Here is an 18756-nt window from a genome sequence, read left to right on the forward strand (position 1 = left end):
CAGTGAATTTAAGAGGGAATGTACCATGCGAGAAGGTACCATCTTTGAGTTGTTGGGGTCTTCTAAAATGTATGTTAAAGATGGCCGTGCACTATTTAGAGCAGGGCATGGAACTTCTTTCCAGTGTAATAATCAACCAACACCTGAAAGCAGATTATCGTGTTTTTATTTGCATTATTGTTGGTTAGATTTTGCTCTGCATAATTTAGCTCTCTGCATTTCCTACATTACAATAATGACTTTATTTCAAAAAGGAAGTGATTTAAGATATCCTGATATTGTGAGAACTGCAATAAAAATATAAGATTTTTTTTGCATTTATTGTATGCTTCTGACTACAATATTGAACAATTTGTTTTTAATACAATGTCTGTATCCCTGGGGATTAAGATATTTTGTTTTGTTTGTTGGACATACAATAAATATCAAATTGGATAGGTTCAAAGAATTCCTGTGGCTTCAAAAGCAGCAGGCCCTGAGAAGTTTGTTGTCAGCAGAAAGTGGAGAAGACATTGGCTCTAGATTATTTTCCAAAATAAAATTTGCTGATCTAAACTCCAACCCAATTTTTTATATTGTAACTAGAAATAAAAGAAATGCTCTCAGATATATTGGAGTAGTACTAAATAAGATAAATATTCAAAATACTGTTGGAAACCTTTAACTTCTAAATAGAAGTCAAAACAGGACAGGACTGGAGCAAGTATAAAACATTTGCAGTACCAATTGAATATTGAGGCCACAAAATAATTGATCCAATTGCTTTGTAAAACATTTTTCCTACGTTCTGCTTCTGGCTGGACTTAAACTTTTGTGAAAGCTGACAACCAAAACTTTGAACTCTAGGTGTGTTGCCAACTTGAACCAGGTCAGTGCAGTGTATTTGTTAAAAGGAAAGGAATTTCCAACATGTTGGGGTCTTGCTAAACCACTACGACTTTGCAGTGATGAGCTCAGGCCCCAAACCTTACTCTTTCATGAGAAGTACCAACGTTTGCATTCTTACTGAGTGCTGACGAGAATGTTTCCTTTCTTTGTCTTTACGTTTGTTCCTAAACCTTGTACTGTATATTTTTCAATATTTAGACCTAATCAACTGGCTCTGTGTTTCCAAAATTGTTTGATATTAGATTATTCATGATTTATTTGAGAATAATTTGGGCAGTGAGATTGTACATAGTTTCCTAACTGTACATCGCTTTCTTACAGATCTTACTTATATGATTCACATTTTGGACACTGAGCATCCCTGGGATGTTTACTCCATCAACTCAGGACATCATGAAGTGATTACTTCTTTGGAGTGGGATCAATCTGGTAAGCTTTGTTTGGTTAACCTGTAAGAATATAACTGTTTTGACCCAGGACCACCAGATTCAATCATAAAATAATAAGGCAAATCTAGTTATGCAAGCCCATCATGGATTTGATAAACAAATAACTACCATATGCATTATACTTTAAATGAAAAAAATTACAATCTGATGAAGATCAGTTATCCTCACTAGTTAGTGGTGCTAGGTGGTACTGAAGGTTTCGGGCTTAAGATCTGACCTGTTCAATGTTTTTCCCTATTGTCTGTACCCTCATTTAAAGATGCGCTCGGTAGGAACACTTCTTATTAATCATCTGAGAAGTTGTATAGTTGAGATAATGTTTCTGCTTTATCGTGTAGCAAAGCCACAAAATACTTTACAAAGTGTGCTTTTGATTTTACCACACAATGCAGAGAAGAACTCTTTCTCAATGTTTGCAGAAGAGCACTCCTCCAGATCAATGCTTGCTACTTCAGTAATGGTGCGTGTATGGAATGAGCTGCTAGAGGAAATGGTGGAGGCTGGTACAGTTACAACATTTAAATGGCATCTAGATGGGTATACGAATATGAAGGGTTTAGAGGAATCTGAGCCAAGTGCTGGCAAATGGATCTAGATTCATTTGGGTTATCTGGTTGGCATGGAGTTAGACCGAAGGGTCTGTTTCCATGCTGTACATCTGACTCTATGACATTCACATTTCCTTTGTGGATAGCTACTATGTTGTTGACTGAATTATCTTCTGACTTCAAATTTAATGTAGTTGGAAAATAAAGTTAGCTCAGGAACTGAATGGTACCATAATTGTTTCTAAAATGTATCTTTTTGAATTGAAATATCTGTCTAAAATATGTCATTTTGCTCTACTCTGCCTCCTTGTAAGGTTCTCGGTTATTATCTGCTGATGCCGATGGTCAGGTGAAATGCTGGAGTATGACTGATCATCTGGTGAACAGCTGGGATAATATAGTCGGGAGTTCAGTGGATGGGGACCCTATAGTGGCCTTGTCATGGCTACACAATGGTGTCAAGTTGGCCTTGCATGTAGAAAAGGTATGTGCTGCAGTCAAAGTCTTAAGCAATTTTTTTTAACGACCTGTCAAAATCCAACATCTTGTCTGAAACAAAGTTCACTGCCCGATACAGTCTGTCACATGGCTAGGTGTAGCACCGAACTGCATTTTCTCATTAATTTGTGACTCTTAAATTCTGGAACTTTAAGATTACTTTTATTTTATTTTTTACCTCATTCCCCATCAGTCTGGAGCGTCCAATTTTGGTGAGAAGTTTTCTCGAGTGAAGTTCTCCCCTTCCTTGACACTTTTTGGAGGGAAGCCAATGGAAGGTTGGATTGCTGTAACCATCAGTGGTCTAGTGACTGTGTCGTTACTGAAACCAAGTGGACAGGTTCTCACTGCTACAGAGAGTTTATCACGCTTGAGAAGCAGAGTTGCCCTGGCAGACATAGCATTCACTGGTGGTGGGAACATCGTAGTGACCACTTCGGATGGTAGCAGCTCTTCTCCTGTTCAATTTTATAAAGTCTGTGTGAGTGTTGTAAATGAGAAATGCAAAATTGACACTGAACTGCTTCCGTCACTCTTCATGCGCTGTACAACAGACACTGCTCGAAAGGAGAAGTATCCGGCTGTCACACACCTGAAATTTTTAACAAGAGAGACATCTGAGCAGGTAATGTGATTCTTTCCTTATTTCTCTCCCTGCATACCTCTGCTGCCAGTCCCACACAAAGGCATTTTTCTGTTGGAATTCAGGTATCTGTTGGTCAATGTGTTTGTTATAGTTCCTTGTATTATCAAAAAAATCACTTCTGAAGTAAATATATCTAAATGCAACTAGTTTCATTTTGAAATTGATAGTATTAAGGCAACCAAACTATGTTATGCCTATAGAGATTAAAAAATTCTCAAAACATACTGTCCATGCAGTTAGTGTGTGAGAATTGATATTAGTATCCACATAACATAAGTATTGCCATTGTTGATGGATGAGAGTCTATTTAAACTTTATCAAAATAACATTCAATAAAGCTATAATCATTTAAATCGTCATTTATGATAGTGTATTTATTCTTAATTCTGGTAGGCTGCCATTTTCTGTAGCTGACCTGAATAAGAGAAGCTGTGCTGTAACCATGTACATATGGTTACCAATTTAATTCTGAAAATCAGTGGAGGTGTTAGATTCTTTTTCTTGAGATTTTCAAACATTTGATGCAACTGCAATATGCCAACTTCTGTGAACAGCCAAAATTTATTGAGCAAGTACAAGTTTTTGGAGGATCACTTAACACTTTGCAAAGCGTGTCACGCAAAGCTCTCTGAACAAAGTGACCAGTTCTTCCTTTTATACAAAATTTTACATTACAGTTGGTAATACCCACAAGACAACCCCCAGCCACTCCCCTGTAGTCACATGCCAACCAAGACACAAAGTAGTGATTTGATTGTTTCTGAAAATAATGTAATTCAGATCATTCCTTAATGGCAAGATCTGGTATAAATCTTTTTTTAACTGCAGGGTGTGGGCAGACTTTTAACTGCAATGTTTTTATTGATTCTGACTAGCAGGAGATGGCAATATAATTTTTTTTTACATTCTACCTGCAAGATAGAGAAACATGCCAACCTACCCCTGGGACATCCAATTTCTTGCAGGTCAGCAGAACAAATTAACCCTTTAACATCTCAGAAGTTTGAAATGCTTCACAAGTCTGACAGAATCTTTCGAGAAAGAAACAGCATTAATGTTTCAGGACTGACCAGAAGTTAAAGTGTTTATCCATAGATGATCTCAGGTCTGCTGAGCATTCTTGGCATTTTATGTTTTTATTTCAGATGTTAGCTACACCAAACTTTATTCTTGTGCCACTATAAAGTTCCTGGCTATCAGAAGTATTAGTGTTGTTTCATATTCTATATAGTCCTTTAGTTTCTTAATGTCTTTCATAGTGTCACCTTTGAATGGTTACAGTACCATCAGATGCCATTTGACCCACCATGCTGCAAAAGCAATTTATCTTGTGCAAAATTCAGTCTGGGCCCTGCACATAATTCCTTTTCCTGTAACAATCCAATTCCCTTTTAAATATGATGATTGAATTTGTCTCCAGCATATTCGAAGGCAGTGATGTCCAGATCCTATCTATTTGCCACATAGAAAGTTATTCCTCATTGTCATTGCACCTTCAGTCTGTGCCCTCTGATCTCTATCCCTCTGGCATCCGGATGGGTGTACGCATAAAAAGGGCTTAGTGTGATAAGGGCTGAATGCTGGCAAATGGGACTAGATTAATTTAGGATGTTTGGTTGACATGAACAAGTTGAACCGAAGCCTTGCTGTACAGCTCTATGACTCTATATACTCTATTCTGACTCTTCGAGATTTTAAATACCTCTATCAAATTTTCCAACCATCCATTCTTCAAAGAGAATAGTCACAGCTTCCCTAGTTTATTCACATAACTGAAATCCCTCATTCCTGAAACCATGCTCAAATAAGGAACATTCCAATGGGCGATTCACTCTTTAGGATTAAGTAGACATATTAAAGGTTGTGTTAAACTAAATGAAAAAGCATACAATTATGGAAATACAAGTCACAGGTCAGAATATTAAAAAAAAACAAATATTCATTAAGGGGAGAAAAATTAGAGCATAAATTTACCCATAAATGTAAAATATAAAATACTTAAATATTTATGTAAGTATTTAAAGAAGAACAGTATCAACAAAGTGAATGCTGGCCCTATAGTATGTCAGACTGGAGAATTCATCTTGGAAAATAAGGAAACAGACAAATTGAGCAGGTTTTATATCAGAGCTTAAAAATGTGTTGCTGGAAAAGCGTAGCAGGTCAGGCAGCATCAAAGGAACAAGAGAATCGAAGTTTCGGGCATAAGCCCTTCTTCAGGAATGAGGAGGGTGTGCCAAGCAGGCTAAGATAAAAGGTAGAGAGGAGGGACTTGGGGGAGGGGCGTTGGTAATACGATAGGTGGAAGGAGGGCCTCATCTTCCGCCTAGGAACCCTCCAACCACAAGGGATGAATGCAGATTTCTCCAGCTTCCTCATTTCCCCTCCCCCCACCTTAGCTCAGTCCCAACCCCCGGACTCAGCACTGCCTTCTTGACCTGCAAACTTCTTTCCAATCTCTCCGCCCCCACCCCACTCTGGCCTATCACCTGCACCTTAACCTCCTTCCACCTATCGCATTCCCAACGCCCCTCCCCCAAGTCCCTCCTCCCTACCCTTTATCTTAGCCTGCTTGGCACACCTTCCTCATTCCTGAAGAAGGGCTTATGCCTGAAATGTTGATTCTCCTGCTCCTTGGATGCTGCCTGACCTGCTGTGCTTTTCCAGCAACACACTTTAAGCTCTGATCTCCAGCATCTGCAGTCCTCACTTTCTCCCACCTTAATATCTGTAGCAAATGTTAGAAGCAATTATTTAATAAATTACAAAAACACACTTGGATAGGTTTAAGGTAATCGTGCAGAATTGGCATGGCTTTGTGAAATGGAAATCATGTTTGTTAATCTGTTAGAGTTCTTTAAGGAGGTAACGTGCCGTGATGATAAAGGGAATTGGTGGATGTGCTGTACTTGCGTTTCCACTGGCATTTGATAAAATGTGACTTCAAAGATTGTTGTGGAAATTAAAAGATTGTGGTTTGGAGATAGCATATGACATGGGTAGAAATTGGCTGGCTCATGGGAAGCAGGTGTAAATTGGTCTTTTTCAGGTTGGCCGGATTTGACAAGTGGTGTGCCATGGGTCAAGCTGAGACCTCAACTGTTCACAATTTATATAATGATTTAGTTGAAAGGACGGAAGGTATGGTTGCCAATTTTGCTGGTGACAAAAAGATAGGAAGAAAGGGAAGTTGTAAAGAATACGTAAGGAGGTTACAAAAAGGTTAAGTAAGCAAGGAAAATGTGGAAAATGGAGAATAATATGGGCAAATGTGAAATTTTCCATTTTAGCAGGAAGAATAAATTAAAAAAACATATTATTTAAATGGTGAGATTGAAGCGTTCTGAGATATATAGGGTCCTGGGTGTCTTTGTGTGTGAATTACAAAAGGTTAGTCTGCAGTTACAGTAAGTAATTGAGTAAGTTAATAGAAAGCTTTTGGTTACCATGAGTGTAATTGAGTACAAGAATAGGGAGGTTATGCTTCAGTTACACAGGGCTCTGGTGAGACCACATCCAGAACACTGCTCAGTACCTTATTTAAGGAAATGTGTAAGTGCTTTGGAGGTAGTTCTGAGCAGGTTTACTAGACTAATACCTGGAATGTGCAAGCTATCTTACACAAGTTATCAGTCAGACAGTCTAGGCTTGTATCCTTTTGGAGTTTAGAAGACTACAAGATGAATTGATTGAAACATACAAAATCCAAAAGGTTCTTGATAGGATAGATGTAGAGAGAATGTTTCCTCAGAGAAGAATCTAAACTAGGGGATCTCTGTTTGAAAATCAGATATTAGGTGAAATTCTGTATCTGAGTCATACAGTCCTATAAGCATGGAGACAGACCCTTTGGCCCAAACTGATCCATGCCAACCAAAATGTCTGTCCACACTAACCCCATTTCCCTGCAATTGGCCTATATCCTTCTAATCCTTTCTTATCCATGTATTTGTCCAAATGTCTTTTAAATGTTGTTAATGTACCCACCTCAACCACTTCCGCCAGCAGTTCAATCCATATGCGTACTACCCTCTGTAAAATAAGTTGTTCCTCAGGTTTCCTTTTATTCTTTCCCCCTAACCTTAAACTGATGCCCTCCAGTCCTCAATTCCCCAATCCTAGGAAAAAGACTGAGTGTATTCAACCTATCCATGCCTCTCAGTATTGAGTGTGTTTGGAGCTTTCTTCCTGGAAAAAATGGTGGGATCAGAGTCCTTGAATATTTTTGAAGCAATGGCAGGTAGATTCTTGTTAAGGAGTTTAAAAAGTTTTCAGGGGTAGGCAGGTTTGTTGATTTGAGTTTACAATCCAATCACCCATGATCTTATTGAATGACTGAGTAGACTCGAGGGCTGAATGGCATACATAGTCAGATTCACGAGCAAATGTATTTCTGTACCCTCTCTCATGCCATCATGTTCTTCAGAACGGGTGTAGTATTCCTTTTTAGGGTGAACAAGTTTATGGTAATGATCTACAGTGCAAGGAATAGAAATTCCTTTAGAATGGGGGGGTGCATTCACCATTAACAGGGAACCATGCATCAGTCTACTGGTGCTGCCTGACCATAATTTATTTTCTTATTTTTGTAACTGCTTGTTGCTGCTTTGTAACTGTTTCTGCAGTGTCTGATTTTAACTATACAAGTGCATGGGTTTTGAGTATGTTAAATCAGCCCACTGATACATTTTGATCACTGCAAATGATGGTTTGACTTCTAAGTTTTCACTCTTAATAGTACTTTGGTATGATAAGCATTCTGTTCTACTGGTAACTGAAATTGGCAATTGGGGGGCGAGTAACTGTGATGGTAACAAACCATTTCAGATTAGTAGAATTAATCTTTTGTTTCAGATCTGTCACTATTACTAATGTAAAAGCTTGGGTGTCAAAGTCATTGATATTTCATGTCCCCTGCAGGTATTACTGTGTGCTTCCAGTCTGACTGGCAGTATTGTAGAATGTTGGTCATTAAGGAAGGAAGGGCTACCAGTGAATAACATCTTTCAGCCAATTTCCCCTGTGGGTGAGTATTGATGTTACTGCTCCAAACAAGATTCATTAAGTATAAATTGCACGTAATAGTACTTGACACTTAACCTGCTCTTTCAAAGAGGCTGCAAGTAGTATATTACAGAATGTACATTCTTCTGAAACCTGGTTGTTATCAGTGATTAAGGTTGGGTGTGCTTTCCCCCGTTCTGATGACTCCCCAGTAAATTGAACTTTGTGAACTCTTCCGAGGTGGAATCTGAGTACAAAGCTGAGATCAAACCTTTTGCTGAAAAACTAGTCACACCGCAGCTGTAGTATTCTTCTGCATATTACTGTTTTATTTGCTAAATGCTAAATTTTTTGCTAAATGTTATTTGCTCATTTGCTAAATGTTTTGTGCTACTGCTTTTGGACCGACCCCTTATTCTTCACCCCATGGAAATGGCTGTTTATAGTTTAATCAAAATCAAATCAAATCTTGATCTAAGAAACAAGTTAAACACTAGACTAAGGAGAAGGGTTTCAATATATTAATGATGCTGGAAAAAGGCAAAGGTGACCTTATAGAGGTTTATGAAATTATGAGGGGCATGGATAGGGTGTATAGGCAAAATATTTTCCCTGGGGTTGGGGAGTCCAGAACTAGAGGGCATAGGTTTAGGGTGAGAGGGGAAAAATATAAAAGAGACCTATGGGGGCAACTTTTTCACACAGAGGGTGGTACGTGGATGGAATGAGCTGCCAGAGAAAGTGGGAGGCTGGAACAATTGTAACATTTAAGAGGCATTTGGATGGGTATATGAATAGGAAGCGTTTGGAGGGATATGGGCCGGGTGCTGGCAGATGGGACTAGATTGGATTGGGATATCTGGTCGACATGGTCGGGTTGGACCGAAGGGCCTGTTTCCATGCTGTGCATCTCTATGACTCATATCTGTGATGTTTCTTTGAAAAGATCTGAATAATTAAAAATCGTTGGGCTTCTTCAGCTGTGTATGAGGGAAATGACCAGGTTTGTTGCATTGATAAGATAATTTCATAAGCCATTAGTAGTAAATGATTAATGATTCTTCATTAAAAACAATGGTAACCTTTAATTGCATTATAGTAGGGATGGCAATCTCACTTTGTACAGAATACTGAGAGTTTTCCCAATTTCTATCTCTCTTTAACACTGACCTAAGAAGCAGAATATTGTTCACGTAGCTGGATTAATATTCTTTGTACTATTGCCCAAGGAGTCAATTCTAATATTATCAGAAACTGTAGGTAGTTTGGCTGGAATTTGGTGTGAAAATCAATTAAAAGATAGAGGTCATTAATTTTGTGTACCATTTTGGTCATACTAACTGAGCTTTGAGTTTTTCTCTGGATGTGCAAGTTCCTACGTAAATTGGTCTGTAAACTGAATGTATCTGATGCATCATGTTGCCTATTTCATTGTTGAAATGCACCTTTTGTTCATTGCAATAAAAATAAAATGGTAGAGGAACTGGTCAGGTCTGATAGCATCTGTGGAAAGAGAAACTGAAATATTTTGAATCCAATAGGACTCTTCAGACATTTTTATGTTTAGTTTCTCCATTTTGTTTTCATTTGTGATCTCTAGTATCCTTTATATTTTTCTTTTATTTCGTGTTGTAATTCTTGATTTGCTTTGTTTAGGTGATAAACAGCCAAGCATTCTGAAGTGGAGAATTCTATCTGCAACCAATGACCTGGATAGAGTAACAGCTGTGGGTTTACCCAAACTTCCAATTTCACTGACCAGCACTGACCTAAAGGTGGCGACAGACACCAAATTCTTCCCAGGACTTGGTTAGTACTATCCCTCACACTAAAATCAAAGTAAAAATTTTGTTAATATTTTTCCACTTGTCCAATAAAATGTGGCTTTATGAATCCCTGAGCTTGAACTTCTCAAAGTCTTCATTTTCTGTTTAATAATGTTTGATCATGTTATGGTGAGATTTAGAAATTGCTGAAGACCAGCTGTGATGGTAACTGAACAGAATGGCTTTCAGATCATCAAATCCCTGTCTGGTAGCTCAAGAGAGTATGGTGTTTGAGTTACCTTATTTGTTGGCATGCATTAGCACTGGAAATAGCTGGAATCTATGGCTGTTTCTCTTCTGTTTGCTAAAGTCGTATTTGTATTGTTTTCAGGGCAGTTTGACATTCCTATCCTTAGGGAGCGATTTGCTGATGAAGAACAGCTAATTGAAAAAAGTTAGATGCTTTTCTGTAATGAGAGTATGCCATTTTTGAAATTTATTTTCTAAATGTACTCATCGAATGGTTACAGCACAGAAGGAGGCGATTCTGTCTGTTTTGTTTGTATTAGCTGTCTACAACAGCAACTCCCTTTGCTCCATTCAGCTGCTTTTTTCACAAAGTCATAAAATCATACTGATGTACAGCATGGAAACGGATCCTTTGGTTCAACTTGTCCATGCTGACCAGATATCGTAACCTAATCTAGTCCCATTTGTCAGCACTTGGTCGATATCCCTCTAAACCCTTCCTATTCATACACCCATCCAGATGCCATTTAAATAGTGTAATTGTACAGCTTCCACTATTTCGTGTGGCAGCTCATTCCATACACGCTCCATCCTCTGTGTGAAAAGGTTGCCCCTTAGGTTCCTTTTATATCTTCCCCTCTCACCCTAAATCTATGCCCTCTAGTTCTCAACTCCCTCCCCCCCCCCCCCCCCCCACGACCCTAGGGAAACGACCTTCTATTTATCCTATTCATGCCCCTCCTGATTTTATAAACCTCTATGAAGTCACCCCTCAGCTTCTGACACTCCAGGGAAAACAGCCCCAGCCTATTCACATCTCCCTATAGCTCAAATCCTCCAACCCTGGAAACATCCTTGTAAATCTTTTTTGAACTCTCAAGTTTCACAGCATCCTTCCAATAAGAAGAAGACAAGAGTGCACGCAATATTCCAAAATTGGCCTAACCAATGTCTATACAACCTCAACATGATCTCCCAATTCCTATTTCCTGATGAAGGGCTCCTGCCCGAAACGTAGATTTTCCTGCTCCTTGGATGTTGCCTGACCTGCTGTGCTTTTCCAGCACCACTCTAATCTTGACTTCTATATTCAATGCTCTGACCAATAAAGGAAAGCATACGGGATACCACCTTCACTATCCTTTCTACCTGTGACTCTATTTTGAAGGAACTATGAACCTGCACTTCAAGGTCTCTTTGTTTAGCAACACTCCCTTTCCATTAAGTGTATAAGTCCTGCTCTGATTTGCTTTTCCAAAATGCAGCACCTTGCATTTGTCTAAATTAAACTCCATCTGCCACTTCTCAGCCCATTGGCCCATCTGATCAAGATCTCATTGTAAACTGAGGTAACTTTCTTTGCTGTCCACTATACCTCCAATTTAGGTGTCATCTGCAAACTTACTAACTATACCTCCTATGTTCACATCCAAATCATTTATATAAATGATGAAAGTCATGCAAATCATTACTCCATAGGTGCTTATACAATTCCTTTTGAAAGTCTCTACCAAACTTAATGCATTCTAGATTCTAATCATTGGTTGCATGATTTTATTTTCTTGTGAACATACGTGCAGATATCTGAATTAGGAGCAGGAATAGGCCACTTCAAAAGATCATGACTGATCTGTCTATCCCTAATAACCTTTCACCCTTTGCTTGTTAAGAATGTATCTAACTCCATCAAAAAATCTCTGCTTCCACTGCCTCTTGAGAGAGTTCTACACATTCACAACCCTCTGTCAGAAAATAATTATGCTTATCTGTGTTTTAAATAGACAACCCCTGAGTTTTAAGCAGTGATCACAAGAGGAGCTATCCTTTGCAAATGCACCCTATCAAGACCCCTCAGGACCTTGCACGTTTCAATTAGGTTGTCTCTTACTGTTCGAAGCTCCAGCAGATGCAAGTTTACCTTGTCCAGTACTTATTCATGGGACAAGTCACCCATGGTATGGATTAGTTGAGTGAACCCCTAAACTGTGACAATGCTGTACACCATACTCTACATGTAGTTGCACCTGTATAATTGAAATATAACCTCCCTTCAATTCACCTCTCAATAAATACTTTCCTAATTACTTGTTATATTTGCATGCTAGCTTTTGGTGATTCATACACTAGAACTTCCAGATCCCTCTGTAGCTCAAAGCTCTATAAACTGTCACCATTTAGATAATATACTTTCTTTAATTATTCCTGCCAAAGTGGACAATTTTTCCAAACCCTATGTCCTGGATCTTTACCCACTAACTTAATCTATTTGCATCCCTTTATAACCACCTTATTTTCTCTTCGCAACTGCTTGCAGGTGATCACACTGCTTGCACTTATAGTTGTTAAAAACGTGAAAGTTTCCTGGAATTGCCATATTGAACTGGGGGATGTGTGCTCCATGGCACTGTGGTCACCCTGCTATGCCCCTATTTAATAAGCTATCTAAACTTAACAGAAATTATGAATGACTTTCCAGAAATGGGTTTATGTATTATTATCTGTATTTTTTAAAGCTGTGCTATTTTCAAACAAATATTGTTGGTTGAAGAAGTACATGGTGGCTTTTGTTCCATGCACTGACTTAATTATCCTACAGCAATGATAATCCCTGGGCTGCAGGAGTGTATTGCGTCTGATGTGGACAACATTCTTGTACTAAATTCTAAAGATTTTATTTTTCATTCTGTTCAGGACTTGCATTAGCATTCCATGATGGAACTATTCACATTGTTCACAGACTTTCACTACAAACAATGGGAGTTTTCTACAGCACTCCTTCTCAGCGACCAACAGATGACCAAACTATTAAACGACAACGTACAACTGCATCTTCTGTACACTTCAAAGCATTACAGTTGTCCTGGACTTCGTTGGCATTGGTAGGAATAGACAACCATGGAAAGGTGAGAACAAAATTTGAGTTAATTAGAAAGTCATGCAACATTTAGAAAACATTATAGCATTTTTCTGCTGGGATGCATTTTCAAAATTTGAAATGACTGCTTCATTTTTGTTAATTTAAAAATAAAGTAGTCATTTCAAATTTTAAAAAATGCATCCCAACAGAAAAATGCTATACACTGCAGAAATATTTTCCCGCTCACCACATCTTTTCTATTTGTGGGCTACTCAAGTGAGTTTACGTTTTATTCTCGAATGACTTGTGATCTGGAGCTGGACTGATTTGATTAATCTTGAATCAGAGCAAGTCAGGCAGTGTCTGAGGAGCAAGAGAGTCAACATTTTTGTCCTGATGAAGGGTTATGCCCAAAGTGTCAACTCGCCTCCTCGGATGCTGCCTGACCTGTTGTGCCTCACCTTAACGACTCTGACTCTTCAACATCTGCAGTCTGGGGCGGCACTGTGGCTTATTGGTTAGCACTGCTGCCTCGCAATGCCAGGGACCCGGGTTCGTTTCCCACCTCGGGTGACTGTCTGTGTGGAGTTTGCACATTCTCCACGTATCTGCGTGTGTTTCCTCTGGGTGCTCCGGTTTCCTCCCACAATCCAAAGGTGTGCAGGTCAGGTGAATTGGCCATGCTAAATTGCCCGTAGTGTTAGGTGCATTAGTCAGGGTAAATATAGGGGGTAGGTCTGAGTGTGTTACTCTTCGAAGGGTCGGTGTGGACTTGTTGGTCTGAAGGGTTGTTTCCATACTGTAGGGAATCTAATCTAATCCTTAATCTTGAATCAGTGGTACTCAGTGTCAATATGTGCCCCAGCTCCCTCAACTCTCTTTTAGTGGCAGTAGTTGAAGAAAACTATAAGTATATTATAAGAAAAAAAACTACTTAACCAGCTTTTAGAAGGTTCTTCATGGTTTGAAAGTAGATTTATTTTTGAAAAAATATAGAAATAAACTATAAAAGAGTCAGTTCTGCTCTTGTCTGAATTTTTCAAGGAATTAGTACGGTGTTCATGATGAAAATTTGCATTGTCCTTTTATCTTGAAATTTTGAAGTCTGGCTTTCTATCTTGTTCTCAAACAGTTAAGTATGCTGAGGATCTCACCTTCGATGGGTCACACTTTAGATATGAACACATCGCTACGTCACCTGCTTTTCCTACTGGAGTACTGCATGGTGACTGGTTACGATTGGTGGGACATTCTTTTGCATGTGCAGCCTAACATGGTGCAAAACCTAGTGGAGAAATTACATGAGGAATATACACGCCAGAATCAGGCTTTGCAACAGGTGAGGGATTAATAGAATGTCACATTGTGCCGGTTACATAATGTGTCTGTCTATAATACTCACTTGTTTTTAGATTAACCACTTTTGCTGATTATTAAACCTGCATGTACAAACAAAAGCCGAGCTAAACTCTTATCTTACTAATGAAATGTGAGCTCAGGGAATACAGCCCTCAACTTGGAGAGTGGTGAAGGCATGGAATTGAGATTGAGTCTGACAGTTCTGCAACTTTCTGTAGCAGTGATGAATCAGTTTATTTCGTCAGTTTGGTATCTTCTAAATGGTGTTGGTTAACAGTGCAATTCCTAAATCAGAAGACTATAGATAAGAGACTGTTATGAAAATACTATTTAAGGCTTCAGATATGTGAAACTGTGCTTGTACAGTTGGTATTTGTTATATTTTCACAGCTGAGTACTTAACCTAATCCTTAATTATGTAATCACAGCATTTTACAACAGACAAAAGAGATCATATGCCCTGACGTAGCAGATTACTGAAACTTATCTACTTGAATTCACATTGAAAAAGGAAAAAAAAAATTTATCCACTTCCCTTTTAAAAAGGACTACTCTCATTAGTGTGATGGGGACATTGCAGACTCGATGGGACAAATGGCCTCTTTCCACACTGTTGGGATTCTATGATTCTACAGAGTCTAAGCTGGGCACTTCTGTTCCGTGCTAAGGGTATGCTACTTTGTTGAAGTTATGCCTTGGAATTAATGAGTGAAACTGGTCATCACCACCACCACCACCAGGAAAAACAAATGTCATCACCTGCTTTCTTAAATGAACAAACGTAAACACATATACAAGTTTAATTAACACTATATTCAGTAAGGAGTAGGGGAGTACTTCTGATATCCAGGTTGACATATGTTTCACAACTTGCATCTAAAAAAGATTTCAAAAACAAGATGCAAACTCTGAAATATGACCAGGAAAGTCTAGAAATACTCAGACCTAGCAATATCTGCAGGGAGGGAAAGAGTATTTCAAGTCAATGATTTTCTTCAGAATGGGATTTTTAAAAAATAAGTAAAATGTCGGGACGTAGGAAAAGATAGGATGGTAGAAGAGCTTAAATGACAAAAGGATCATGGTCTAAGAAAGATAGTGGCAATGAAATAAATAAAGAAACATTCTTTCTTGAAAAAAATCACAGTTTAACAAAACAAAAGGAAACAAAATCAGGCAGAGGTTATGCTCTAAACCTGCTACACGTGATATTGAGTTTGGCAGACTTTCAAATGCCAGTGGCAGACACAGTTGAAGTATTGTTCCTTGAGCTTGCATTGAACTTCCCTGGAACATTGCAGAACGCTTAGGACAACAAAGTCAGAAGGGGAGCAAGGTGGAGAACTAAATTGCGGGAGCTCAGAAACTGAGAACAACTCCAGGTGGAACAGAGACGTTGGACAAAGCAATCACTCTTGTATTTTGGTGACCCCAAGGTAGTGGAGACTGCATTGTTTTCAATGAATACAATATATTAAAACGAATGTAGAGGTAAATCATTGTTTCCACATTGGAAAACCACCTGTAACATCCCATTTATAGACTCGTGTTGTCCAGCCTTCCTTGAGTAATACCTTGGGATAGCAGTGATCTTTGCTCAGTTTGTTAAAATATTGCTTCCTTGGAAACTTGGGAGCTCTCTTTCTGTGCACGTATTTAATGTTGCTTTATTTGCTTTATTAAGGTTCTGTCTACTCGAATTGTTGCCATGAAAGCATCTTTGTGTAAGTTGTCAACGAACACATTGGCAAGAGCCTGTGACTTCCATGCAAAGCTGTTGTTGATTGCGATTGGTTCCACACTTAAATCACTCCTTCGACCACATCTGCTTAACACGCCAGACAAGAGCCCTGGAGAGCGCCTGACTGAAATCTGCTGTAAAAATACTGACACTGGTATGTGCCAAGTGATGGAAATGCAAGCTTTCTGATTTCTTCAGCTTAGATACTGCTACTAGTGTTTTCAGATTGAACTTACAAATTACAGGTGCTTTTAAATGCAAGAAAAGTTGGAGTCATATCCTGACTTTCATTATGCAAGTTATTTATTTTTAAATACAATTGCCTTTTTTTTTGCCAAACCCGAGGCAAATAAGCATAGAGCTGGGATCATTGGTTTAAATTCTGTTCTTTCTTTAAGTCATTGAATAAGTTAACTGATTTCTACATTTTAAGATAAAACTGGACAGTTTTTAGGCAAAGTAGAGCAACATTGTCACAGCCCCAGGACATCACTGCTGCTGATCATCAGGGTAATGTTGTAGGTCCAACAATGTTCAACAATACTTCAGTAATTACCTTTCTGCCATCAAAAGGTCATAAGTAGGAATGTTTGATGATGATTGCATGATATTCAAAACCATTCATAATTCTTCATGCTGAAATAGTCCATGTCCATATACAGTAAAGCCTGGACAACATTCAGGCTTGGGCTGAAAATTAGTAAGTGATACTAATGTGGCCAATTATCATATTCACCAAAAGAGAACCTAACTGCTTCCCATTGACATTCTGGCATTATCACTGTTGAATTTTGTGGTTTACCATTGACCAGAAATTGAACTGGAGCAGTTTTATAAATGCTGCACTTACAAAGCAGGTCAGACCTAAGGAATTCTGTAAAGAGTAACTTGCCTCCTGTCTCCCCACTAAAAGGCACAATTTGTGAGTCTGATGGAATATTCTTCACTTGTCACATTGGCTCAACAACACTCAAGAAGCTTGACACCATCATGGATAAAGCAGATAAATATTTCCTGCACCACTGGTACAAAGGATTGCATTGTGTACTAGAGACAAGATACACTGCAACAGCTCACCAAGCCTGTTTAACATCTTCCAAACTCATGAAGCCCTCCTACTTAGAAGGACAAGGGCAGCGAACTCAGAGTCATACAGCACAGAAGCAGTCCCTTTAGTCCAACTCATCAGTGCAGACCAAGTTTCCCAAACTAAACTAATCCCACTTGTCTGCATTTGGCTCATATCCCCCTCAAACTTTCCTATTCGTGTATCTGTCAATGCCTTTTAAGTGTTGTAATTTTACTTGCATGTACCACTTCCTCTGGCAGTTCATATCAAACAATTTTTTGTGTGGAAAAACTTGGCCTTCAGGTTCCTTTTAAATCTTTCCCAACTCACCTTAAAAATATGCCTCCTACTTTGAACTCCCCCACCATAGGGAAAAGATGTTTTGCTGTTCACCTTATGTATTCCCTTCATGATTTTATAAACCTCAATAAGGTCCCCCCCCGCTCAAACTCCTACACTCAAGTGAAAAATGTCCCAGACTATCCAGCCTCTCCCTTTAACTCAGACCCTCCAGTACTGGTGACAGACTAGTAAATTTTATCTGAACCCTCTCCATTTTAATAGTCTCCTTCCTATAGCAGGGCAACCAGAATTGTACATAGGGGAATACCATCACTAGCAAGTTCCCTCCCAAGCCACATTATCCTAACTGTTCATTCTCTGTCACTAGATTGAAATCCTGGGTTTCCTGATATTGCTGGTGGTGTAGCCACAACATGTGGACTGCAGGAGCTCGTGAAAGAGGCTAGAAATCACCTTTTTCAATGGCACTGGATAGGCCCAGGTTGTTTCCTTTAGAACAGGGAAGGCCGATATAAGGGGTTCCTGATTGAAGTGTATAAGATTATGAGGAGCACAGATAAGGTGGTTAGGAGGCAGCTGCTTTCCTTAGTTGAAGGGTCAATGCGAGGAACATAATGGATAAGGTGAAGGGCAGGAAGTTTAGAGAGTATTTAAGGAAGAATGTTTTCACTTGGAGTGCAGTGTGAATGTGGAATGTACTGGCTCAGAGGCTAGTGAGTAGCAGGAAACCTCACCACTTTTTAAAAAAAAATGTATGGATATTCATTTGATATGTGATAAGGCTATGGGCCAAGTGCTGGAAAGTGGGATTGGTGATGGGTATTTTTTGTCATTGCAGACTTGATGGGCCAAAGGGATCCTCCTGATCTGTATGACTCTGTGACTCTAGAATTAGGATGGGCAACAAATGCTTTCCTTCGTAGTGACTGCAATATCCACAGAAAATTTTAAGTAGTACTAAACTTCTTTCTTTTTTATTTACTCATGCAACTTGTGCATCACTGGCTAGGCCAGCAGTTTATTGCCTGCTCCTGGGTTCAGTTCCCATACTGGCTGAGGTTACTGTGAAGGAATCATTTTCTCAACTTCTCCTCTTACCTGAGTCTTCATGTTTCTATTGTCCTGTGGGACTGTGGCGACTTTACCTTTTGCAACAAGATTTTATGTTTTTAAGCTAAGGTGAAGTTTACTGCTTATCAAAAATAATTAAACAAAATAAGCACCGTGGGCGGCACGGTGGCACAGTGGTTAGCACTGCTGCCTCAGTGCCTGAGACCCGGGTTCAATTCCCGACTCAGGCGACTGACTGTGTGGAGTTTGCACATTCTCCCCGTGTCTGCGTGGGTTTCCTCCGGGTGCTCCGGTTTCCTCCCACAGTC

At 39.1% G+C, this 18756-nt stretch overlaps 1 protein-coding gene across 1 annotated transcript in view; it reads left to right on the plus strand.

Annotated features, from left to right (window-relative positions):
• Positions 1-18756, plus strand: part of med16 (mediator complex subunit 16) — a 33472-nt gene that overhangs the window by 640 nt on the left and 14076 nt on the right. The window contains exons 2-9 of the mRNA XM_043721030.1: positions 1210-1317; positions 2200-2369; positions 2577-3008; positions 7950-8055; positions 9690-9842; positions 12740-12951; positions 14038-14244; positions 15949-16159. Coding sequence (XP_043576965.1) covers positions 1210-1317; positions 2200-2369; positions 2577-3008; positions 7950-8055; positions 9690-9842; positions 12740-12951; positions 14038-14244; positions 15949-16159 — 1599 coding nt within the window. The remainder of the gene's footprint in view (positions 1-1209; positions 1318-2199; positions 2370-2576; positions 3009-7949; positions 8056-9689; positions 9843-12739; positions 12952-14037; positions 14245-15948; positions 16160-18756) is intronic.

The sequence above is a fragment of the Chiloscyllium plagiosum genome, chromosome 31, assembly GCF_004010195.1.
Source record: "Chiloscyllium plagiosum isolate BGI_BamShark_2017 chromosome 31, ASM401019v2, whole genome shotgun sequence".
NCBI lineage: Eukaryota > Metazoa > Chordata > Chondrichthyes > Orectolobiformes > Hemiscylliidae > Chiloscyllium > Chiloscyllium plagiosum.